At 46.9% G+C, this 25534-nt stretch overlaps 1 protein-coding gene across 1 annotated transcript; it reads left to right on the forward strand.

Annotated features, from left to right (window-relative positions):
- Positions 1 to 121: 121 nt before the first annotated feature.
- DNASE1L3 (deoxyribonuclease 1L3) lies at positions 122 to 25534 on the forward strand. Its single transcript, XM_073009995.1, has 8 exons — positions 122 to 623; positions 7664 to 7752; positions 10709 to 10798; positions 11388 to 11500; positions 17292 to 17404; positions 20425 to 20582; positions 24713 to 24809; positions 25359 to 25534. Exons 1-8 carry the CDS (start codon positions 483 to 485, stop codon positions 25473 to 25475), a joined length of 918 nt encoding a protein of 305 aa, XP_072866096.1. The 5' UTR covers positions 122 to 482; the 3' UTR covers positions 25476 to 25534.

Raw genomic sequence — 25534 nt, forward strand, 5'->3', positions numbered from 1 at the left:
ATCCCAGTGATTTAGAGAAAACCCAGCAGAATTTCCCATGCCTCCTGCCTCATTGTCGCCCAGCAGAAGGTTCCGTCACCCCAGGTGCCCTCTAGGGTGGACCACTTCCGAGTTCATCCACTGTCAGGAAAAGGCACATGGCATGCAACCGCAGGACCGATGACTAGATGTCAGAGCTGGCTCCCGGTTGGGATATGAGTGACTTTGTGGAGGATGGCGCCTAAATGAGGCATGCCAATTTCCGCACCCGGGTGACGAATATAGGGGCTCCTAAAAGGCTAGCCCAATGTATCTGTATTTCCTTGGGGATTAAACCCCATGATCTTCAGTTCCTCAGAGAACTGAAAGTTGCAACGAGAAATCCAGTAATTCCTGTTATCTGCAGGCTTTATAAGTCAGTGGAGCCTGCGGAGGTGGCCAGAATCCGGCACTGCAAGCGCTGCTGTCTTCTCACGGAGTCTTGAAGCCAGAGCAGCGCCAGGATGTCACAGGAGCTGGCCCCACTGCTGCTTCTACTCCTCTCCATCCACAGTGCCCTGGCCCTGAGGATCTGCTCCTTCAACGTCAGGTCCTTTGGGGAAAGCAAGCAGGAAGACCAGAATGCAATGGATGTCATTGTGAAGGTAAGCCCCTTTCCTGGGAGGAGGATCCCAGACACCCCTCACACCCTCTCTCCTGTCTTCAGACTTTAAGAGACTCAACGTACTTAACATTGGCCCTTAGGGGGAATGTAGAAGCTGGCTTGGAACAATAACCACTTCAACTCTCTGTGCCTCCTGCCATCATCTTAAAACAGGGGCTCTCTCCAGGATCGCTGAGGGGACTATAGGAGTTGGTAAATAGAAAGCTCTTAACGTAGTATCTGGCTCATTATACGTTCCACATAAGGGTTGGCTATTATGATTTTTATTGCTATTTATTGAATGCCTGTATCAGGCACTACAAGCACATGGTTTCATTTCATCATCTTTATGAAGAGGGACTATTACTCCCCATGCAGAGGTGATGAACAAAGAAAGATGAAGTAATCTTATACAGCTACTCCTTTTCACCAGCAAAGCCCAGCTCCTTTCTCTCTCTTTTCTTTTCTGTCTTTTCTTTCTTTCTTTCTTTCTTTCTTTCTTTCTTTCTTTCTTTCTTTCTTTCTTTCTTTCTTTCTTTCTTTCTTTCTTTCTTTCTTTCTTTCTTTTTCTTTCTTTCTTCCTTTCTTCCTTCCTTCCTTCCTTCCTTCCTTCCTTCTTTCTTTTTCTTTTCTTTCTTCTTCCTTTCTTTTTCTTTCTCTTTCTTTCTTTCCCTTCCTTGCTTTTTTCCTTCCTTCCTTCTCTCTCATCCTCACCATCCCTCCCTCTCTTTCTCTTTCTTCCTTCTTCTCCTCCTTCCTTCCTCTTTCCCCCTCCTCTACTCCCCCGTTCCTTCCACCTTCACTTAAGCTTTCCTTGGGTGATGTATCCAGTGTCTTGGGGACACTGCTCGCTTTCTCTGGAGTCAGTTGACTCCGTTTATCTTACAGGGTAATTTATTTTTGATGCTGGCAACTTAACCCTTTCCCAGGACTCTGGAAAGGTACTTATTACCTTAGGAAACCTGAGGCACCATGGTGTGGTAGGGGGGCCAGGAGCCCTGGGTTCAGATCCCACCTACCAGACTTGTGAGCTTCAGGAGGCCCTGCACCTCCCTGAACCACCAGCTATTCTCAGCAAAACGGTGACCACGCCCGAATACCACCTGTAGCGCTAGCTGGGGAAGAGAACTCAGGGTGCCTGAGGCGCCCAGCAGAGCCTGCAACAAGGCGGGTATTCATGAGCCAGAGCCGCTGCTGTTGCTCTCATTGGGAAGGAGGATTGGAGTGAGGACTGGCAGGCTCTGTTCTTACTTGGATGAGCCTCTCAGACCCGGGTGGCCCTGCCCTTTGGGAGGTACACAAGGCCTTCTAGATGGTGTTGTTTAGCCAGGATAGCAATGCCAAGCCTGTGGGAACCATGACAAGATTGTTCAGTGGGAAACCCTGACATGTAAGGAAATGATTTTCCCCACTTCACACATGGCCCGTGGAACCTGGGTAGCCACTGAGTTCCCATCTCCTTCCTCACTGATGCAACCCGGCTGTCTTTTTGTTCCTTAGTGAGTCCATCATGGGGGCTTGAACTCTGCATCTCCCCTGAGCAGCTCTGTCCTGCAGGGCGTGTCCGAAGTCCTTGTCAAGGCTGCCTCACCCTCCCCATCCTACCAACAGGCCATCCCCAAAACACTGCAAGAGCCACCCAACAGCACACTCACAGTCACCCGAGAATGCCAGGCACTCAGAATAGGATTATTTCTAGCACCCATTGACTAAGCACCTCCTATAGGCCAGGAATTCTATATTCAGATTTAATACTGTGACTTAGGTGGTGTCGCCCCCATTTCATAACTGAGTAAATGGAGGCTGAGAGTGGCCCCTTATCTAGATTTCCATAGCCAGTAAGGGGAAGAGTTGGGGTCAAACACACCCCTGCAGCCCAGCCATAGAAGCTGAGATGCCTTCTCCACTCTTCCGTCCAGATTTATCGCTTCAGAGACTCAGCGGCATCATGCTGCCGTCATCCTGACCTGCACTGGGGAGGCTGGAGAGTGAGGGAGGCCTGCCTTCTCCATCTTGGGTTGGCCCCCGCATATCATGGGCAGCTGTCCAGATGCCAACCCCTCCCTGGCTGAGTGTCCCCTGTTTGTGCGTTTTCCAGGGTGTCCTTAAAGAACAGAGCTTGTTCATCCAGCAAATGCTCAGTGAAGCTAGACCTTGCATCAGACACACCAGGGCACTGAGGATGTAGCAGTGGCTGTGGGAGGCATTGCCTCCCTCTTCACAGAGCTTACAGCAGAGGGCAATGGTTATTTCAGGAGTACATGCTATGTGCCAAGCCCTTAATGTGCAGTATCTAATTCAGCCGCACAGCCACTCTGATTATTGTGCCCATTTTGCAGAGGAGGCAATGGAACTCAGAGGTGAAGTGAGTTGCCCAAATAGCTGTGGAGCACATAAGTGGCAGAGGGAGGGCTGGAGCCCAGGCTCTTCCCACCATGCTGAGCTGCTCCCTCTTTAGAGGCATGACATAGGGTTTCACAAGCCACCCTCTGGCCCAGATCTGTCTTTCTTTCTTTTCTTTTCTTCTCTTTCTTTTTAATTTTCTTTCTTTCTTTCTTTTTTTCTTCCTTCCTTCCTTTCCTTCTCTCTCTCTCTCTCTCCTTCCTTCCTTCCATCCATCCTTCCTTCCTTCCTCCCTTCCTTCCTCTCTTTCCCTCTTCCTCTCTTCCTTCCTTTTTTTTTTTTTTTGGACAGGTTCTTGGTCTGTTGCCCAGACTGGAGTGCAGTGGTGCAACCACAGCTCACTACAGCCTTGACCCCCTAGGCTCAAACAATTCTCCCATCTCAGCCTCCTGAGTAGCTGCAACTACAGGTGCACACCACCATGCTGGCTAATTAAAAAAAAATTGTAGAGATGGGGTCTCGCTATGTTACCCAGGCTGGTCTCAAAGTCCTGAGCTCAATATCCTCCTGCCTCAGCCTGCCAAAGCACTGGGCTTACAGGCATGAGCCACCATGCCCAGCCTGTCCCAGATATTTCAAGACCCCTCCAGACCATCTCTTCCCCTCTCCCCAGGCCCACTTATAACACACGTTGCTTGGATTCTGTCAACACTAGGCATGCACAACCCAGAAATTCCTCTTCCCCTCCTGTGAACAGAGTCAGGAATTTGGCCTTAGGGAGATATCGGTGTTTCAGGTCTCGGCTCTGGAAGGTTTCCTCCCTGGGACTCTCATCCTGGGAGCCTCCTCTTGAGAAGATGGAGCCAGGGCAAGTATATTTTTCCTGGTCTGAAATTTGAGCAGGGAGACCATGTGTCAAGAGGGATTAGAAAATGGAGTATTTGGCCGGGCACAGTGGCTCATGCCTGTAATCCCAACACTTTAGGAGGCCGAGGAGGATGGATCACCTGAGGTCAGGAGTTCGAGACCAGCCTGACCAGCATGGAAAAACGCTGTCTCTACCAAAAATACAAAAATTAGCTGGGCGTGGTGGTGCGGGCTCCTGTAGTCTCAGCTACTCAGGAGCCTGAGGCAGGAAAATTGCTTGAACCCAGGAGGCGGAGGTTGCAGTGAACTGAGATAGCACCACTGTACTCCAGCCTGGCCACAAAGCAAGACTCCATCTCAAAAATAAATAAATAAACACATATAGTGGTCAAGAAGGTGCTCTGTAGTGTAGATAACTTGTTGTCCTGTATTCACTCTGTGTTCAAATTATTAAACCTCATGGAGCCTCAGAGTACCCAACTACACTAGCACTGAGGACCAGCATCAAAGAGTTATCATGAAACTGATTAATTGCTGGACGCGGTGGCTCACAGCTGTAATCTCAGCACTTTGGGAGGCCAAGGCGGCAGATCACCTGAGGTCAGGAGTTCGAGACCAGCTGACCAACACGGTGAAACCCTGTCTCTACTAAAATACAAAAATCAGCTGGGCATAATGGCAGGTGCCTGTAATCCCAGCTACTCAGGAGGCTGAAGCAGGAGATTCGCTTGAATCCAGGAGGCGGAGGTTGAACCCCGTGAGCTGAGATTGCGCCACTGTGCTCCAGCCTGGGTGACAAGAGTGAGACTCTGTGACTCTGTCTCAAAAAAAAAAAAAAATTGATGAGTCAATGATAAGAGGTAACTCTTATGAAGCCTTTCCTATGTTCCAGGCACTGTATTAAGCATGTTATATAAGACAACTTGTTTAACTTATATTAAATAAGTTAGTTAGAAATGCACCTGTCATGTCCTGATAAATTTTGGCCATTACCTCCCACAATTTCTTCCCCATTGAGCAGTTTTATTTTTTAAATAAGACTTCCATTTTAATTATAAAGGTCTAATTTTAAAATTATATTTTGTATAAATTAAACAATGATTTTTAAAATGAAAATAGTCATTAAAGATGATTTTTAAAATACAGAAACCTGTAAAGAAGAAAAGAAATCATTCATTACCCTGCCACTTGAAGGTAATTGTTGTTGGCATTTGGGTAATTTTCTTACAGGCATATGTAAGTCCGCATGGGTTTCGCAGCAGGGACACCATCCTGTGTCATCAGTTTTGTATTCTGCTTTATATTATATTTCCCATGATGTTCATATTCTTTTAAAACATGCCTTTAATGCTATATAATGCCTTATCCTGTGTTTGCAACCTAATTCATTGAATGATTTTCTGTTTGGCAATACCTAGGTTGTGTCCAATTTTTTGTTGCAATACATCTTTCTCTTTGATCTGTACAGGTAATAATGATTTGTTTCATGCCTCCTACATGGCTGGCACTATTCTAAGTACCCACTTAATCCTCTAGCAACCCCATGAGGGATTGATATTTTCATCCCAATTTATACATGAGGAACCTGAGGTGCAGAGAAATTGTGGATATTTCCTTACAATGAGAGACATTCTTTTTTTTTTTTTTTTTTTTTTGAGTTGGAGTCTCACTCTGTCACCCAGGCTGGAGCACAGTGGTGTGATCTTGGCTCACTGCAACCTCTGTCCCTCGGGTTCAAGTGATTCTCCCACCTCAGCCTCCTCAGTAGCTGGAATTACAGGCACACGTCACCACGCCAGGCTGATTTTTGTATTTTTAGTAGAGACAGGGTTTCGGCATATTGGCCAGGCTGGTCTCAAGCTCCTGACCTCAGGTGATCTGCCTGCCTTGGCCTCCCAAAGTGTTGGGATTACAGGCTTCAGCCACCTGCACCCCAAAGGAAGACATTCTTCAAAGTGGAAAAATTGGGTCAAAGGGCATACATATTTGAAAATGCCTTCCAGAAAGGTGTGGCAGTCACAGTGACTAAATCAGCAGACTGGCTTGGCCAGTGGCTTCCAGCTCCCAGGAGAGCCCTGCGTGGCTGATGCCATGGAGTTCAAGCTGTCTATGGAAGGCTCCAGCCTTAGGACATTGTTCTCCTCGTCAGTCACTACACGGGTGGACCTCCCACCTGGGGCAGCCTCCTAAAGGCTGAACCCCCAGTCACAGTGGCACCCAGACAGGTAAGCGCTGGTGTCTCTCCCCACTGGGTCCTTCTAAAGATGGAACTGGAACATGTGCTCTGGAAAGACAGGACCACTGGCATAACCCTCCTACTCTATGTCTTTGGTGGCTGTGTAAGAGGACATAATTAACCTTGGAGACCAGGTGCAGTGGCTTATGCCTGTACTCCCTGCACTTTGGGAGGCCAGGGTGGAAGGATCACTTGAGGCCAGGAGATTGAGGCTGCAGTAAGTCATGATCACACAGCTGCACTCCAGCCTGGGTGACAGAACAAGACCCTGTCTCAAAAAAAGATATTAACCTTGGGGATGCCTTGTCCTTGACCAACAAATCCTGTGTCATTGAGCCCACCAGGATCCCATACACAGAAAGGCCCCTGTGGGCTTGGTCACAGAAAGGGCTGTGGGCTTGAAGGAGCCTCTCCTATATTCTTTTCTCTCTGAGTGCCTTCTCAGCTTTCAGGGACCATTCAAATGTCACCTCCACTGTGGAGCCCTTCCAAATCCACCGAATAGAAGCGATTAATTACTCCTCAACACTTCCACAGCTTGTGACTTTTATGTAGCGCAGGTTTTTGTTTTGGTTTGATTTTGGTCTCACATCATAGCTAGCTGTTTCCATTTGTCTGTCTTGCTGGACTGAGTCTTCCAGAGCAGTGACTGGTTTTTCTTTTTTTTTTTTTTTGAGATGGAGTCTTGCTCTGTCGCCAGGCTGGAGTGCAGTGGCGTGATTTCGGCTCACTGCAACCTCTGCCTCCCAGGTTCCAGAGATTCTCCTGCTTCAGCCTCCTGAGTAGCTGGGATTACAGGCACATGCCACCATGACTGACTAATTTTTGTATTTTTAGTAGAGACAGGGTTTCACCATGTTAGCCAGGCTGAACTCGAACTCCTGACCTCAGGCAATCTGCCCGCCTCATCCTTCCAAAGTGCTGGGATTATAGGTATGAGCCACTGTGCCCAGCCAGGACTGTGTTTTAACAGTTCAGCATGGTGGACTTTGTAGTCACGTGGACTTGAGTTTAAATCCTGGCTCTACAACCTATCCTGGCTGTATGACTTTAAGCTAGTCACTCAACCACTCTGAGCTTGGTTTCTGCCTATGTTTAATGGACTAAAAAGCATAGTTATCCCATAGGGTTATTGTAAGACTTGGAGTAGGTTTGCAATAAATGTCAGCTTTTATAGTTATTATCATTATACCTCTTAATTTCTAATCCAGTCTGTTACCTTTGCTGACTAAGGGCTTAATATTTATTATTATTATTATAATTATTCAAGCAAAGCCAAGAGGCAGGATATTGTGGGGAGGTCATGAGCAAGGGGCTCTGGGCTTGAATGGTATAGGTTCAAATTCCGCCTCCACCACTTTCTAGTAGGGTGACTGGGAGTGTAATTTACTTAACTTTCTCTGAGCCTCACGCTCATCTTAAAAATGTATATAACAAAAGCACCAACCTACCTCAGGGAGTCCTTCATTTAGTTCAGAGTAGAAACTATTTTAATAAGCACTCAATGCAATGTTTAAAAACAGTAAGTGTCCAATAAAAGGTTTTATTTATCCGTGGTAAATGACCTCAACCCCTGGGAATTCTCTTTCTTGCAGGTCATCAAACGCTGTGACATTATGCTCCTGATGGAAATCAAGGATAGCAACAACAGGATCTGCCCCGTACTGATGGAGAAGCTGAACGGGTAACATGGGGAAAGGTGGGGCCCGCTAGGGCTCAAGGTCAAGTGCAAGGGCATCTGAAAGCTCCAGGGATCTGAAAGTAATGTGAGATCCCACACTTGACCACCAGTTCACATAGCCTGTGCTGCCCGGGATTCCAACTCCCTTTGCCACAGTCCTGAGAACTTTCTTTTTTTTTTTTTTTTTTTTTTTTTGAGACGGAGTCTCGCTCTGTCGCCCAGGCTGGAGTGCATGGAGTGCAGTGGCATGATCTCGGCTCACTGCAAGCTCCGCCTCCCGGGTTCATGCCATTCTCCTGCCTCAGCCTCCCGAGTAGCTGGGAATATAGGCGCTCGCCACTACGCCCAGCTAATTTTTTGTATTCTTTAGTAGAGATGGGGTTTCACTGTGTTAACCAGGATGGTCTCGATCTCCTGACCTCATAATCCACCCACCTTGGCCTCCCAAAGTGCTGGGATTATAGGCGTGAGCCACCGCACCCGGCCTGAGAACTTTCAACCAGCTGATTTTACTGTGATAAAACAGAATAGGGGAAATAGATGAGGGGTCTGTACACAGAAAGAAATGAAAAAAGCAGATGAGGCTGAGCTAAAAAGTACGGTTATGAAGAAAATGTTGGAAAAAAGAGAAAAGATTAAAAACCAACAGTAGAAGAAAGATCAATAAAATTACGATATGCTCACACACTGGAATATTATGCAGCTGTTAAAAGTCACGTTGGTGGCCAGGTGTGGTGGCACGTGCCTACAGTCTCACCTACCTGGGAGGCTGAGGTGGAAGGATCACTTGAGCCCATGAGGATTAGGCTACCGTGAACCATGATCACCCCACTGCACTCCAGCCTGGACCACAAAGCAAGACTGTTTCTTTAAAAAAAAAAAAAAAAAGTCATGGTTGCTACAGAATAAGTTAGAGCTAAATATTCCAGCATGGAATAATGGCTGCAATGTATTGAAAAAAAGCAAGTTGAGAATTGCAGGTAAAATAGCCCTTTTGAGTTGTCATGTTACCTGAATAAGGGTGTGTTTGTGTTTCCATGTGCATAGAAGATGAAAGATTGGAAGGATGCTCTCCAAACTATTAATAGTGGTTACTTCTGCGGGGTGTGATCAGAGAGCTGTGGTGAAAAGCGTTAGTGAAGGAATGAGGGGCACTTGCTTTTTATTTTAGTACTTTTTAAATTTGAGACTCTGTCGCCCAGGCTGGAGTGCAGCAGCAAGATCTCGGCTCACTGCAACCTTTGCCTTCTGGGTTCAAGCGATTCTCCTGCCTCAGCCTCCCAAGTAGCTGGATTTACAGTCATGCACCACTATGCCTGGCTAACTTTTGTATTTTTAGTGGAGTCGGGGTTTTGCTATGTTGCCCAGGCTGGCCTCAAACTCCTGACCTCAAGTGATCTGCCTGTCTCAGCCTCCCAAAATGCTGGGATTACAGGCGTGAGCCACTGCACCTGGCCATCTCAGCATGAAACACTTAATAGGGACTTTTGAACAAAAGCCATGTCTGGGTCTTGGGCAGGGGCGAGACGAGATGGTAGATCCCGGTGCCATCATCCCGTAACCTCCGGGCTTATCCATCATAGGGAAGGAATGTGTAGGACAACTGTAGGGACAGGCAAGAAACCATGTCAATCTGCCTAAGGGCTTCCCTGATAGTGAGGGAAATGAGTGAGGGACCTGCCTGAGTCACTCAGCCAGGAAGTGGCCACGCCTACCGCTGAACTTGCATCACATCTGATCTGATCTCATAGCCAGTGCTCTATTCTTTGTCATCTCAGCCTTCCTTGGAGTGGTCCCAGTCAGGTTTGTGGGAGACTGAGGGGACAGGTTTGTGGGGGACTGAGGGGTCAGGTGGGCTCCAGGCATCTCCAGCACAGTCCATCTGGGGCAAGTCTTTTCACCACCATTGGTCTTGGCACTCCCCAACCTGTCTAGACTGTCATGGACTCCAGGCAGAGCCAAGCCTGTTTGTCCCTTTATCCCCCACAAGCCAGGATAGGCCTTAGTCACTTTGCAACTGAGTCACCACAAGCAGTTTGGTAACTCAGGACTTGGCAGGCTATGTTCAAAATAGGGCCAACCTCCTCAAAGTGGAAGCCCAGCAGAACCTACTGTTCACACTCCTGGGGCCCCAGGGGCCAGGTCTGCCTTAGAATAATGCATCTGAAGTTCCAGGAATTTCTGTAAGATTGGCCCCTAAATACCCCTTCTGCTTTTTTTCCAACTGAACCTAAGAATATGCTGCAGCTTCAGACAAGCCCTAGATCTTTTTGTGAGCAGACAATGTGAAACTGTGTTAGGCTCTGCCCAGAGTGGAGTTATCAGTAGGTTTGGCAAACACACAGAGAGTCCGGTTTCCCTGGTGCAGGTGAGGGGCAAGGTCAATGGGACTTCATGGCTGTATCCTCAGCACCCAGGATACAAACAACAGTGAAGTGAAATCATGTTCCCAAGGCTTGTGAGAAAATGCCTGGGGGCTTTCAGAGGAGAGAATATTCTTGCTTATCATAAATGCTCAGGAGTGGTTCGTGGACACAGACAGGTGGCTTGATGACGTTTATTCCACCAGAAAGCATAAGCTGCAGCTGCAGCCATGGGCATGAGTGGGGTCAGGGGCTGATTCTGGCCCAGATCGTCTTCTAGGGTCTCAGTGGCCTCCTACAGGTACAGGCCAAAGCATGCGGGTTTTGGGGTGAGTTGGATCTAGGTTCATATCCCAACTTGGCCTTGCAAACCATAAAAAGGGGATAACTATAATACCCTTCTCATAAGGCAAGAAATAATGGCTGTAAAGATCCTGGCAGATACCACATTCCAGCCAATCAATGGTGGCCCTTCTTATTGGACTCAAAAGTTATGATGAACAGTGGCCCTTCCACACATTGGGTGTATGGGGGCAGATTGGAAAGAGAGGGAATGTTTATTCTTTAAGATGCAGTGTGAAATCTTTCTTTTCTAGAAATTCAAGGAGAGGCATAACATACAACTATGTGATTAGCTCTCGGCTTGGAAGAAACACATATAAAGAACAATATGCCTTTCTCTACAAGTAAGTATCATCTATGCTCCCTAGAACATGGCCACTAACAAATCGTGAATTGAATCAAAATGCATGTCTTTTCTGCAAAACCAAATTTGGATCTCTAACCAATTCTCAGTGTTGATCAAAATAACTGCTGTCAAAACTAGGGGCTTATGCAAAGTATTAACTCTTCAAGCTGAAAACACAAGGGGTCTCCTAACACCTCATTTGTTGGTTGGCTCCATGGTTGCCAGGCCAGGAGTTCTTTACTCCTCATAGTCAAGTCCTGGCCCAAGGCTGGTAAGCTGAGGTGCTCAGCACAGCTGATTCCTGAACTTCATATTCTTTTCCTCGTCTTGCTAGTAATTTCTTAAGTCTGAACATTAACCTGTGGGTGCCACAGATAACTAGTATGGCTCATATCTTCAGCTCCCAGATTCTCAACAGCTCCCTGGCTGTTGAGAAGAGTTGACTCAGCCTTGCTCTCAGGAAAATGACCCCATGCTTGAGCCTGCTCTGGAGTCTAAGAAAGCCAAGGGAACCTACATCTCTGCTTTATGAAAGTAGTAAGAAAAGGGCTGACTCAGCTGGGAGGATTTCCTTTTCTTTCTTTTAGGGAAAAGCTGGTATCTGTGAAGAGGAGCTATCACTACCATGACTATCAGGATGGAGACGTAGATGTGTTTTCCAGGGAGCCCTTTGTGGTCTGGTTCCAGTCGCCCCACACTGGTAAGACCCGCAGGCCTCTCTCTCTGGGACCTCCCCAACGGCCCATGAATGGGCAGCAGCCTTGAGCATGAGCTCAGGTTTATGCAGCCCGTTAGGGAGGCATTACGCTGGATGTGACAGTGCATTGCTTCTAATACCTCAGTGTAGACGATGCAGTTCGGTGTGATGGCACCAGGCTTGCTTCTCAGAATGCTGAGACTCAAGACTTCCCCAGCCTGGAACCCACTTTCTGGAAGCAATGGTAGCTCCCCTCTCTCTGAAGAGTTTAGGCACATGGAAATTGTTTTCTGCAATTCCTTGGTTTCTGTCAAGTACAACCCTTCCTTCCTTTTAAAAAATCCTGGCTGGGCACAGTGGCTCACGGCTGTAATCCCAGCACTTTGGGAGGCTGAGGCAGGTGGATCACCTGAGGTCAGGAGTTCGAGACCAGCCTGGCCAACATGGTGAAACCCTGTCTATACTAAAAATGCAAAAATTAACTGGGTGTGGTTGTACATACCTGTAATCCCAGCTACTTGGGAGGCTGAGGCAGGAGAATTGCTTGAACCAGGGAGGCAGAGGTTGCAGTGAGCCAAGATCATACCACTGCACTCCAGTCTGGGCAATAGAGTGAGACTCTGTCTCAAAAAAAAAAAAAAAAAAAAAAAATCCTAAGCGATGGCTTAGGCGAACCGCTAGCCTAGAGGCTCACTCTCCCTCTGGTCACTGCATTGCAGACTCCTCCACAGACTGCAGCAGGTGAGGAAATCCAAATGGATTGTTCCCTGAACTCTAACAACAGTACTTGTACTGGCCCCTGATTAAGTGCCAGCCTCCTATAATCCTTGCAATGACTACAAGGTAGGGAGTAGGATTATCTCTACTTTACATTTCAGGAAACTGAGGTTTAAAAAGGCGTGAAGTCACCCAGCTGCTGAAATGGACAGGCCAGGGTTGTAACCCAGGCCACCACCTCAGGAACTCATGTTCTTTTTTTTTCTGTTTTTCAGACAGGGCCTTGCCCTGTCATCTAGTCTGGAGTGCAGTCCCATGATCTTGGCTCACTGCAACCTCCGCCTCCTGGGCTCAAGCAATCTTCCCACCTCAGCCTCCCAAGCAGCTCAGACTATAGGCACGCACCACCACACTCAGCTAATTTTAAAATTTTTTGTAGAGATGAGGTCTCGCCATGTTGCCTGGTCTAGTCTGGTCCGGTCCGATCCGGTTTGATCTGGTTTGATCCTGTTTGATCCGGTTTCATCCGGTTTGATCCGGTTTGATCCGGTCTGATCCGGTTTGATCCGGTCTGATTCGGTTTGAGCCGGTTTCATCCGGTTTGAGCCGGTTTGAACCGATTTGATCTGGTTTGAACCGGTTTCATCCGTCTTCAGCTGGTTTGAGCCGGTTTCATCCAGTTTGAACCGGTTTGAGCTGGTTTGAGCCGGTTTCATCCGGTTTGATCCGGTTTGAACTGGTTTCATTCGGTTTGATCCGGTTTCTGCCGGTTTGAGCCGGTTTCATCCGCTTTGAACCGGTTTGAGCCGGTTTCATCCGGTTACGTCCGGTTGGAACCGGTTCGAGCCGGGTTTGAACCGGTTTCATCCGGTTGGAACCGGTTTCATCGGGTTTGATCCGGCTGGAACTGGTTTCATCGGGTTTGATCCGGTTGAACCGGTTTCATCCGGTTTGGACCAGTTTGAGCCGGTTTCATCCGGTTTGAGCTGGCTTTGAGCCGGTTTGAGCCAGTTTGAACCGGTTTCGTCCGGTTTGAACCGGTTTGAGCCGGTTTCATCCGGTTTGATCTGGTTTGAACCGGTTTGAGCCGGTTTGAGCTGGTTTGATCTGGTTTGAACCGATTTGAACCGGTTTCATCCGGTTTCAGCCGGTTGGAGCCGGTTTCATCCGGTTTGAACCGATTTGAGCCAGTTTGAGCCGGTTTCATCCGGTTTCATCTGGTTTGATCCGGTTTGAACTGGTTCCATCCGGATTGAGCCGGTTTCATCTGGTTTGAACCGGTTTCATCCGGTTTGAGCCGGTTTGAGCCAGTTTGAACCGGTTTCATCCAGTTTAAGCCGGTTTTCATCCGCTTTGAACTGGTTTGAGCCGGTTTCATCCGGTTACGTCCGGTTGGAACCAGTTTGAGCCGGTTGGAACCGGTTCGAACCGGTTTGATCCGGTTTGGACCGGTTTCATCCGGTTTGATCCGGTTTGAACCGGTTTCATCGGGTTTGATACGGTTTGAACCGGTTTCATCCGGTTTGGACCGGTTTGAGCTGGTTTCATCCGGTTTGATCCCGTTTGAGCCGGTTTGAGCCGGTTTGAACCGGTTTCATCCTGTTTGATCCGATCTGATCCGGTTTCATCCATTTTTATCAAGTCTGATCTGGCTGACGCAAACCGGATCAAAGCAGACCGGACGGGACAAGACTGGATCGAACCGGATCAAACCGGATCAGACCGGATCAGACCGGATAGGACCGGACCAGACTAGACCAAACCGGACCTGATCAGACTAGACCAAACCCGGTTCCAACCGGATCAGAACATATCAAACCGGATCAAACCGGATCAACCAGATCAGACCGGATCAAACCGGTTCAAACTGGATCTAACTGGGTCAGACCGGATCAAACCAGATCAAACCGGATCGGACCGGACCAGACTAGACCAAACCCGACCAGACTAGACCAAACCCGACCAGATCAGATGAGACCAGATTGCACTAGACCAAACCAGACCAGATCAGACCAAACCCGGGTCAAACCGGAGCAAACCGGATCAAACTGGATAAAACCGGATCAGACTGGATCAGACCTGATGAAACCGGATGAAACCGGTTCAAACCGGATCAGACTGGATCAAACCGGATGAAACCGGATCAGACCGGATGAGTCCGGATCAAACCGGATGAGTCCGGATGAAACCGGATCAGACCAGATCAAACTGGATGAGTCTGGATCAAACCGGATGAAACTGGATCAAACCGGATGAAACCGGATCAAACCGGATCAAACCAGATGAAGCCGGATAAAACCGGATGAAACCGGATCAGACCGGATCAGGTTGGGTCAGACCGGATCAAAGCGGATGAAACCGGGTGAAACTGAATAGGACCGGATCAAACTGGTTCGGATCAAACCGGATAAAACCGGACGAAACTGGATGAAACCGGATAGGACCGGATCAAACCGGATCGGACCGGATCAAACCGGATGAGACCGGATGAAACCGGATCAGACTGGATCAAGCCGGATGAAACCGGATGAAACCGGATAGGACCGGATCGAACCTTATCAGATCGGATAAAACCGGATGAAACCGGATGAAACTGGATCGGACCGGATCAAACCAGATGAAACCGGATAGGACCGGATCGGACCGGATCAGACCGGATCATAAAACCGGGTCACACCGGATGAAACCGGATTAGACCGGATCAAACCAGATCAGACCGGATGAAACCGAATCAGGCCTGATAAAACCGGATGAAACCGGATAAAACCGGGTCTCACCAGATGAAACCGGATTAGACCGGATCAAACCGGATCAAACCAGATCAGACCGGATCATACCGGATCAGACCGGATCAATCCAGAGGAAACCGGATCAAACCGGATCAGATCGGATGAAATCGGATGAAGCCGGATCATACCAGATGAGACCGGATCGGACCGGATCAAACCAGATCGGACCGAATCAAACCGGATGAAACCAGATGAAACCGGATCGGACCGGAAAGGAGTATAAACTGACAAGCCTCATTTTTTTTTTTTTTTTTTTTTAGATGGAGTTTCGCTCTTGTTGCCCCGGCTGGAGTGCAGTGGTGTGATCTTGTCTCACCACAACCTCTGCCTCCCAGATTCAAGTGATTCTTCTGCCTCAGTCTCCTGAGTAGCTGGGATTACAGGCATGCGCAACCACGCCCGGCTAATTTTGTATTTTCAGTAGAGACAGATTTTCTCCATGTTGGTTAGGCTGGCCTTGAACTCCTGACCTCAGATGATCTGCCCGCCTTGGCCTCCCAAAGTGTTGGGATTACAGGAGTGAGCCACCATGCCTGGTCAATTTTTCTTAATTAGAAAATTTTCGACTGGGCTTGGTGGCTCATGCCTGTAATCCCAGCACTTTGGGAGGCTGAGGCAGCTAGATCACAAGGTCAGGAGTTCGAGACCAGCCTGGCCAACATGGTGAAACTCCGTGTCTACTAAAAGTACAAAAAATTACCTGGGTAATTTTTTACAGGTGGTAGTGTGCACCTGTAATCCCAGCTACTCAAGAGGTGGAGACAGGAGAATTGCTTGAACCTGGAAGGTGGAGGTTGTGGTGAGCTGAGATCGTGCCACTACACTCCAGCCTAGGTGACAGAGCAAGGCTCCATCTTGAAAACAAAAGAAAAACAAAGAAAAAGAAAATGTTTTTCCTTAGTACAAAAACCAAACAGATTTATTATTTTTGAAAAGCAGAAAATAGGCTGGGCGTGATGGTTCACACCTATAATTCCGGCACTTTGGGAGGCGGAGATGGGTGGATCACCTGAGGTTGGGAGTTTGAGACCAGCCTTAGCAACATGGAGAAACCCCATCTCTACTAAAAAAATAATACAAAACTAGCCAGACTTGGTGGCACATACCTGTAAACCCAGTTACTTGGGAGGCTGAGGCAGGAGAATCGCTTGAACCTGGGAGGTGGAGGTTGCAGTGAGCTGAGATTGCGCCACTGTACTCCAGCCTGGGCAACAAGAGCAAAATTCTGTCTCAAAAAGAAAAAAAGAAAAAAAAAGAAAACCTTTTTTAAAAAGTAGAAAATACAACCATAAATATATACAATTTTTAGCTGTCAATTTAAAAAAAGAAGAAGAGGGATAAAATACATCAGAAACAAAAGAAAATAGATTTGCCACACACACACAAATGGGAAAATAAAAGCACCCACAATGCCAGCATGGAACACAGTTGTAATAAGTAAAATGTTCATTTAGAAGCAGAATGCTTGTTCCCTGGTACCACAAAGAAAAATCAACATTCAGATAAAAAGTTTTCTCAGCAAGCCAATTTTACTTTCTGCAGAAAGGGTGCTCCTCGCAGATGGAACAATGGTGAGAGCACACCTGAATAAAGGAGGGAAGCAATTTTTATCCTTTACTCAGCTTGTCCCTGCTACTGTGTCCTGTCTCTATTGGTTGGAGCCAGACCACACAATCTAAGCTAACCTGACTGGCTAATAATTTAAACGTTTCCTAAATAGGTAAAGGCAAGGGAGAACAAAGGAAAAGAGGAAGTTGCTTATGCCAGATAGGGAAGGGGCAAAGGCTGTGAGCTGGAACGTGCCTGCGAGCATGTCCAGCACAAAAATCTTGGTTAAGGTACAAGGACATAGAATGTACTACATGCCTGTAAGCATGTCTAACAGCTACACAGGATAGGGCTTAACAAAGAGTTATTAGCACAAAGCAAGGAGGCTTGAAGGAAGTTAGTCTTTAAAAGAAACTATTATTTCTAACACTTATGATTTATTCTTTAACAAGAAAGGAAACTTCGAAGAGGAAACTGTTTTACTTTCTACAACAGTCTACCAGTTTTCTCTTAGCCATGAAGGGCAACTGGGAGAAATGAGTCTTTTGTGTAGTAAAAATAGGCAGCCTAATGATCCCGAGATCATTAAAATCTCAGCCACTGGCCGGACCCTCTGGGAACAGGGGACCCAGACAATGCAGCCTGTGCCTTCTGGAGGGGAGAGCCTGTTTCCCTCCAGCAGTATTTGTGAGACCTTGACAAGGGAAGTGTGTGACCTCTGCCTCTTTCCTGTTCCTCAGCTATCAAAGACTTCGTGATTATCCCCCTGCACACCACCCCAGAGACATCCGTTAAAGAGATTGACGAGTTGGTTGACGTCTACATGGACGTGAAACACCGCTGGAAGGCAGAGGTGATGACTGCTGTGTCAGCCGAATTCCCATCTAGCAGGGGCAGGCTCTGGTCCCTGAGTGGGATGAGTACCTCTCCAGGGAGGGGGAGAGGGCAGGGCATGTGCTGGCTACCACCACTTACAGCCTTCTTTAAGGCCTTTCTTCAGCCCTAAGTATCCCTCTTGCTAGATCTGCCTGGGTACCCTGCACGTGGGCTTTGGGAATTCTCACACTTTCCCATTAATAACAGATGCCAACATTTACTGAGTGAATAGCTAGTGCCAGGCACTGTGCTGAGACTTCACATGGACAAGTTTATTTAATCCTCCCAATAATCCCTTGAGGTAGCTACAGTACCTTTCTCATTCTCACTTTGCAATTGAGAAGTGTGAGGCATAGAGCAGTCAGGATTGTTTCAGTTGCAAGGGACAGAATCTTAACCTGGCTCATGAAAAGAAGGAGCAATTGATTGGTCTGTGTAACTGAAATGTCCAGGAGTACTTCAGGCATAGCTGGATCCAGGGCTCAGACAAGAGAATCAGGGCTTGATTTGTCTCTTCCTTTCCATCTCCTGGTCACCCTTTCCTCTATGTGGCTCCATTCTCAGGTTGGCCCCACCCATGGGATGGCAAGATGGCCACCAGCAGCCTCCAGACCAACTGATAAATTTTCTTTTCCACAATGTAACAAATACTGTGGGACTGAGTCTCGTTGGTTCTGACTGGGTCACATGTCCATCCCTGAACCAATCGTTGTGATCAGGGTGTTGAGATACTCTGATTGGCTAAATCTGTGTCCACCCCAGTTTCACCCCAAACTCACAGTTTGAGGTGCAGGAGGGATGGGTGGTCTCCCAAAGAAACTTGGAGTGCTGTTTTCATAGAAGGGGGCACACATTTGCCATCCCTATAGGCTCAGTTCTGTCCACTTTTGGAAGAGAGGGATGCACCACTTGTGGCTGTGAGGGTCTATGAAAGCTCTTCGCAAATATGGAAGTGCACCCAAGAGTTCTTCTTCTGTATTTCTCTTTTCTTCTTTCGGAATGTGACTCCTGTGATCCCCCTTCCTCCTACTGAGTTCCACTACTCCAAGTGCAAAATGAATCAAATAGACTGTGAACATAGTCCATCAGAGCTGGGGCATGGAAAAGACCAGGGGTGTATTTCATTGCTTATTAATAAATAGGTCAAAAGAAAGATTCTTTCTTTCCAAAAATTATGACATCATTCACTTATTAAACAAGAATGTATTGAGCACCTATTGAGTGTCGGGCTGTGGGGAGGCATCAGTGGCCTAAAAGTGAATAACAGGGGAAACTGCTTCAGTGAAGCAGACTTGGATGTGATTCTTTCTTTTTTTTTTTCTTGAGATGAAGTCTCACTCTTTTCCCCAGGCTGGAGTGCAATGGTGCAATCTCGGCTCACTGCAACCTCCACCTCCTGAGTTCAAGAGATTCTCCTGCCTCAACCTCCTGAGTAGCTGGGACTAGAGGCACCTGCCATCATGCCCAGCTAATTTTTGTATTTTTAGTAGAGACGGGGTTTCACCATGTTGGCCAGGCTGGTCTCGAACGCCTGACCTCAGATGATCCACCGGCCTCGGCCTCCCAAAGTGTTGGGATTACAGGCCTGAGTCACTGCGCCTGGCTGGGATGTGATTCTTGACTTCACCACTTGAACCTCCCAGTCCTGTGGCCTAGAGCAGGTCACTTAATCTCTCAATCCTGTTTCTATAGAGGTTAGTGGGCTCTTCTACCTCCTATTGTTTATTGCTGTGAGGTGTAAATTTAAAGACACCTAGTGCTAGGCCTGGCACATAGTGAATGTTCAGCAAATCATGTCTATATTAGCAGAAGCTGGTGATCACTGAGGTTAAGAATGACCCTCTGTCCTCAACTGAACCCGTCAATCACGGGGAAAATTGTGATCACTAAGATCAAAATAAAATGTTCTTGAAGAAAACTCTAAAGTCAGCAATGCCCCACCAAACAATAGCACAAACAAGGAAATCTGGCACTTCCTCTGGATTGTGGAATGTTGAAAATTCTGTTCCAAGAGCCATGCGGGGAAAAATATTTCCAAGATAGAAAGTTTCTGTTGGTGGCCTTGGGTGGGGGTGGACAGCTCACTTGATGGTCCCCTCCCCTGAAGATGCCTCTCACCTCCTCAAGGAACTGAATTTTCACAGAAATAAGTTTCCAACTTCAAAACAATAGGAGAGAAAGAGTGATGCCAGGGCTGCCAATACACCACCCAAATTCACTTTTCCTGCTTGAAAACAAAAGGCGTTGATTCATTCGTGTGTTTACACCCTACAGCAGTTTGAGCCAGAGACAAAAGATGTGAGGGATAGATTTACTGAATTGTTTTTTTATTCACACCTGACTCTGCATGCTGACTTATGGAATTGTGGTGACTAAGAACAGCAAACATTCTCCTTCCTGTTAAGAACACCCTCACTGGTACGCACTCGCCTGTCATCGACTCATCAAAACTATGACTCAATTTTAAACAACAAAAAGAAATTTTTAAAGACCCTGTATTCATTTGCTAGAGCTGCTATAACAAAGTACCATACCAAAGACTTGATAGCTTAAACAATAGAAAGTCAGTTCATCACCGTTCTGGAGGCTAGAAGTCCCAGATCAAGGTGTGCCAGCGGGGTGGTTTCTTTTGAGGGCCTCTCTCCTTGGCTTGTAGATGGCCATCATCTTCTAGTGTCTTTACATGGTCTTTGCTCCATTTTTCTGTGTCCTAATTTCCCCTTTTTACAAGAACGCCAGTCATATTGGATTAGAGCCCATTTTACCTTAATTCCCTCTTGAAGGTTCTATCTCCAAATACAGTCACCTTCTAAGGTGCTGGGGGTTAGGACTTCAACACAGGAATTTGGCCCGGGTGGGAGCAGGGTAGGCACGATTCAGCCCATAATAGACGCTGTTGTTCACTGGGCCTGGGAGGCGGAGTCTTTGCTAGAGACCCACATGAAAGCGTTCTGCAGCAGCATCCACCAGGTGACAATTTCAAATCTTGTCTTTTAGAATTTCATTTTCATGGGTGACTTCAATGCCGGCTGCAGCTACGTCCCCAAGAAGGCCTGGAAGAATATTCGCTTGAGGACCGACCCCAGGTTCGTTTGGCTGATCGGGGACCAAGAGGATACCACGGTGAAGAGGAGCACCAAGTGTGCATATGACAGGTAGGAGGCCCTGCAGGGTGCTGCTGGCTCAGCACAGTGCTTGGTGTGCACTAGGAAAGGCGCAAGGTGGCTGGGCACCATGGCTCACGCCTGTAGTCCTAGCACTTTGGGAGGCCTCGGCGGGTGGATGGCTTGAGTACAGGAGTTTGAGACCAGCCTGGGAAGCATGACGAAACTCTGTCTTTACAAAAAATACAAAAATTTGCCGGGCATGGTGGCAAACACCTATAGTCTCAGCTACTCAGGAGGCTGAGGTGGGAGGATCGCTTGAGCCCAGAAGGTGGAGGCTGCAGTGAGCCAGGATCGCACCACTGCACTCCAGCCTGGGTAACAGAGTGAGACTTAGTTTCAAAAAATAACAAATAAAAATAAAAATAAAAAAAGCACACTGCTTGGAGAGCTGAGTCCATTAAATGTCAGGCCCCTCTACTGGGTACCACATGCAGTGTATGAACCTCAGGACCCTATGCGGTGGCCCTGGGCATTGTAGCTTAGCAGAGGTAAGCACTGGCTTCGGTATCAGACAGGCCTGGATTTAAATCCTGACATTACCACTTCGTATGTCTGTGACCAAGAGACAGGCTCGCTGTGTCTTTCATTTCCTCCCCTGTAAAATGGAAATTATCCTAGTGCCTCACTCATGAAGATCTGATGTAGAGTCAATGAAATAGCATGTCAGGCTGCTAGCACAATGCCTGGCATATGGCAAGTGCTCATTACATTAATGGGCTGTTCATTGTTCCATAACAAAGACTTACCACAATTGATTTGCCCAATCCCTATCATTGGGCATTAGGTTATTACCAAGGGTTTGCTGTTATAAATACTGCTAAAATCAATATCCTCTGTGCATTTTATGCAAATACTTGTGATTTCCTCAGGAAACAACCCCCAAAATGAGACCAATTAGTGCAACGGTATTTGTACTTTAAAGCTTCAGGTATATATTCCTAAATGCAAATGCATACATTTAAGTCCTAGCATTCCCTTATGCTTTTTAAAGTCCCTTCAGGGATTTTCAAACAGCTTTCATCTTCGCTCCTTCAATGCGCACAGAGTGGGGAGTGCCTGAGGCATGTGAATGTTAGTGATCTTCCATCACAGAGACCACAGGTGGGGAAACCCCTAGAAGCCTGGTCCCAGGTGGTGGCCACAGTTCCCAGAGCTCAGCCTGCCACAAGGAAGTGTGAGATGACCATCTGCATGAGAGCCACCAGGCCACTCGTTTTCACTTCTCAAGTTTCGGGGTCTAGCTTTCATTTCCATCCCATGACCTCCTTTGTTCCTCTTGGAACTTTTGAGACTGGTGTTTCCTTTGCATAAGTTATTACTCTGCAAAGTGGAAACCCAAGGTGGGGAGTTACAGGGCACTAAGTGCCCAGACCGTCCCTGCCCCCTATTTTGAAGGACTTCCAGCAAAGCTGGGACGATGGCCACTCACTCACTCACTCGCACATGGCAGTTGTGTGCCCTTGGGTAGGTCAAGTCCCTTCTCCAGCGCCATTCTTCTCCCCTGGCAAATGAGTGGGAAGTGATTGAAAATGATACAGAAGAATCAGAAGGCAACATGGCCACGGTAGATCGGGAGGGGGTAGAACAGGTTAGAAAAAGATGTTTACTAAAAGGATCCTGATTTTATACACATGTATCCCAAAGGATGGTGGGATTACATGTGACATTTTAACAATTCATTTTTTATTTTGATGCTCTGAATTTTGTTTCTCATAACCACATGTAGAACTCTTCTGGCTTTTTTTTTTTTTTTTTTTTTTTGAGACAGCATCCCGCTCTGTTGCCCAGGCTGGAGTGCAGTGGCACAATCTTGGCTCACTGCAACCTCCGCCTCTTGGGTTCAAGCGATTTTCCTGCCTCAGTCTCCCAAGTAGCTGGGATTACAGGCATATACCACCATGCCCGGCTTTTTCTTTCTTTCTTTTTTTTGTTTGTACTTTTAGTAGAGATGGGGTTTCGCCATGTTGGCCAGGCTGGTCTTGAACTCCTGATCTCAGGTGATCCACCTGCCTTGGCCTCCCAAAGTGCTTGGATTACAGGTGTGAGCCACCATGCCCGGCCTCTCGTGGCTTTTAAAAAGTCATAGGCCAGGTACAGTGGTGTATGCTGTAATCCCAGCTACTTCTGGAGGCTAAGGCAGGAGGATCACTTGAGTCCAGGAGTTCAAGGCTTTAGAGCAATGTGATCACATGCCTGTGAATAGCCACTGCACTCCAGCCTGGGCAACATAGTGAGACCTGTCTCAATACAATAAAATAAAAAGTGAAATTAAATAAAATAAACTGAGAAAATAAAAAGCCATAAAAATGATGTTTTAAAAATGGAGTTAGACAATATGGTCTCAATTCCAGTCTTTGTTCCGTGTTCACATATTTATCAAACACCTCTCAAGTGCTGAGTGCTGGGGGATCATGCAAAGATGCCCAGGATCTGGCCGGTGCCCTGGACCAGCCTCGGAAATCTTCACATGAATACTGGCCTGGTCCTGCACATCCCTGGAAGAAGTCAGAAATAGAGGAGCCTTAAACATCTCTTTCTTTACTTTCTGAGTCTTAAAGAAAGCTTTCACAAATCTCTAATTTGATGTGAAGAATTTACATTTGGGTTGAATTAAAAGCCATAGCCCAGATGCAGTGGCTTACACCTGTAATCCCAGCACTTTGGGAGGTTGAGGTGGGTGGATCACCTAAGGTCAGGAGTTCAAGACCAGCCTGGCCAACAAGACTAAACCCCGTCTCTACTAAAAAATACAAAAATAAGCCAGGCATGGTGGCACACACCTATAATCTCAGCTACTTGGGAAGCTGAGGCAGAAGAATCGCTTGAACCTGGAAGGCAGGGGTTACAGTGAGCTGAGATGGCGCCACTGCACTCCAACCTGGGCAACAGAACAAGACTCTACCTCAAAAAAAAAAAAAAAAAAAGTTAGTTGGGGTGGTGATGTTAGCAAATGCAGATACCAAAACTGTCGATTAGAATGGGGAAGGCCCAGTGGGCACTCATGAAATGGCAGTTTGACTCACCTCACCATTCCTCAGTAAATCACTCAGGACCACGTAGACTACAACTGCATCACCCAGCTTGGGATATGTTAGTTTGTTTCCAAAACTCGTTTGACTACCTCATTCTTACTTTTTGTCATTACTGCAAAGCACATATGCTGTGATTTTTCTCTATATTTTTCATTAAATCCCTTAATTTCTTATTGAAATAAATTTTTAAAAGAAATTTCATGGCTGGGCGCGGTGGCAAACAGCGGTAATCCCAGAACTTTGGAGGCCAAGGTGGGCGGATCATGAGGTCAGGAGATCGAGACCATCCTGGCTAATATGGTGAAACCTCATCTCTACTAAAAATACAAAAAATTAGCCAGGTGTGTTGGCGGGCGCCTATAGTCCCAGCTACTCAGGAGGCTGAGGCAGGAGAATGGCGTGAACCCGGGAGGCAGAGCTTACAGTGAGTTAAGATCGTGCCACTGCACTCCAGCCTGGGTGACAGAGCAAGACTCCATCTAAAAAAAAAAAAAAAAAAAAAAAAAAAAGAAAGAAAGAAATTTGATACTAGCAAGAGTAAGAAAGCAGCAGCATTTGCCATAAATTGAAGGTAGTGTGAGAATTAAGTCCAATGAAAGTCATGCATTGTTAAATTCTGCCTTAATTCTCTTGCCTGCAGAATGCTCAGAAATGGCAGCCTACTCTCTGTCAACATGGGACTGAGGGAGGTATTAAAGACAAACCAGCATCTCCCTGAGAATTTCTCCATAATCAAATCAGGGAAAGTGAAAATAATTGAAAAGAAAACAGCTTTCTCAGTACAGAAGTCATTGTTGTGTGGGATAGTGTGCATGTATCATATAAAACCTCCTACTCCACCAGGGACATTGCCCACACTGGGAGATAGTGTCCTGGTGTCCACAGAACCATGGCAGGGACTGATCCTATTTCACAGTTGTAGGCACTGTCCTTTAGGGTCACAGGCTAAAACCAGGTCTGGACTTTGAGTGCCACATGAAAGGGCCAGGCTGCTCAGTCAATTCCAAACAGCAAACACAGACTTTGGTTTGATTTCAGCAGTCACAGGTTGGATTAACACAACTGTTTTTCCTCCCCTTGTTCCAGGATTGTGCTTAGAGGACAAGAAATCATCAGTTCTGTTGTTCCCAAGTCAAACAGTGTTTTTGACTTCCAGAAAGCTTACAAGCTGACTGAAGAGGAGGTAAGGCTGCCATCTTGTCTTTCTATGCCATTGTCCTAGAAAGATGAGTTAGCCTGGGCAATATGATGAGACCCCATCTCTACAAAAAATTCAAAAAAATTAGCTGGGCATGGTGGTGCATGCCTGTGGTCCCAGGCTGAGGTGGGAGGATCACCTGAGTCCAGGAAGCAGAGGTTGCAGTGAGCTGAGATTGCACCACTGCACTCCAGGCTGGGCAACAGAGTGAGATCCTGTCTCAAAAAAAAAAAAAAAAAAAAAAAAGAAGAAAAAGATGAGTTGATGTCACCCTTTGAGGTCACTGCTGAAGACGGAAGACACAATATTGGGCACTAGACCTTGAGTTTCAATGCCTATGATTTTGTGATTTGAGGCCCTGCCAAAATTTCTGGTCCAGCTGGTCTTGGAATAACACTTACCAGTGTATGTTGTGTGGGGTGACTTTGGGCATTTCATCTCCCCTTCCTGGTCCTGAATTTGCTCATCGCTAAAATGAAAGCATCTCCCAGGCATCTCCTAATTTCCGTATCTACCCCCCCTTTCCCCTTACAGGCCCTGGATGTCAGCGACCACTTTCCAGTTGAATTTAAACTACAGTCTTCAAGGGCCTTCACCAACAGCAAAAAATCTGTCACTCTAAGGAAGAAAACAAAGAGCAAACGCTCCTAGATCCAAGGGTGTCATCTTATTAACCATTTCTTGCCTCTAAATAAAATGTCTTTAACAGA

This window comes from Chlorocebus sabaeus, chromosome 22, assembly GCF_047675955.1.
Source record: "Chlorocebus sabaeus isolate Y175 chromosome 22, mChlSab1.0.hap1, whole genome shotgun sequence".
Lineage (NCBI taxonomy): Eukaryota > Metazoa > Chordata > Mammalia > Primates > Cercopithecidae > Chlorocebus > Chlorocebus sabaeus.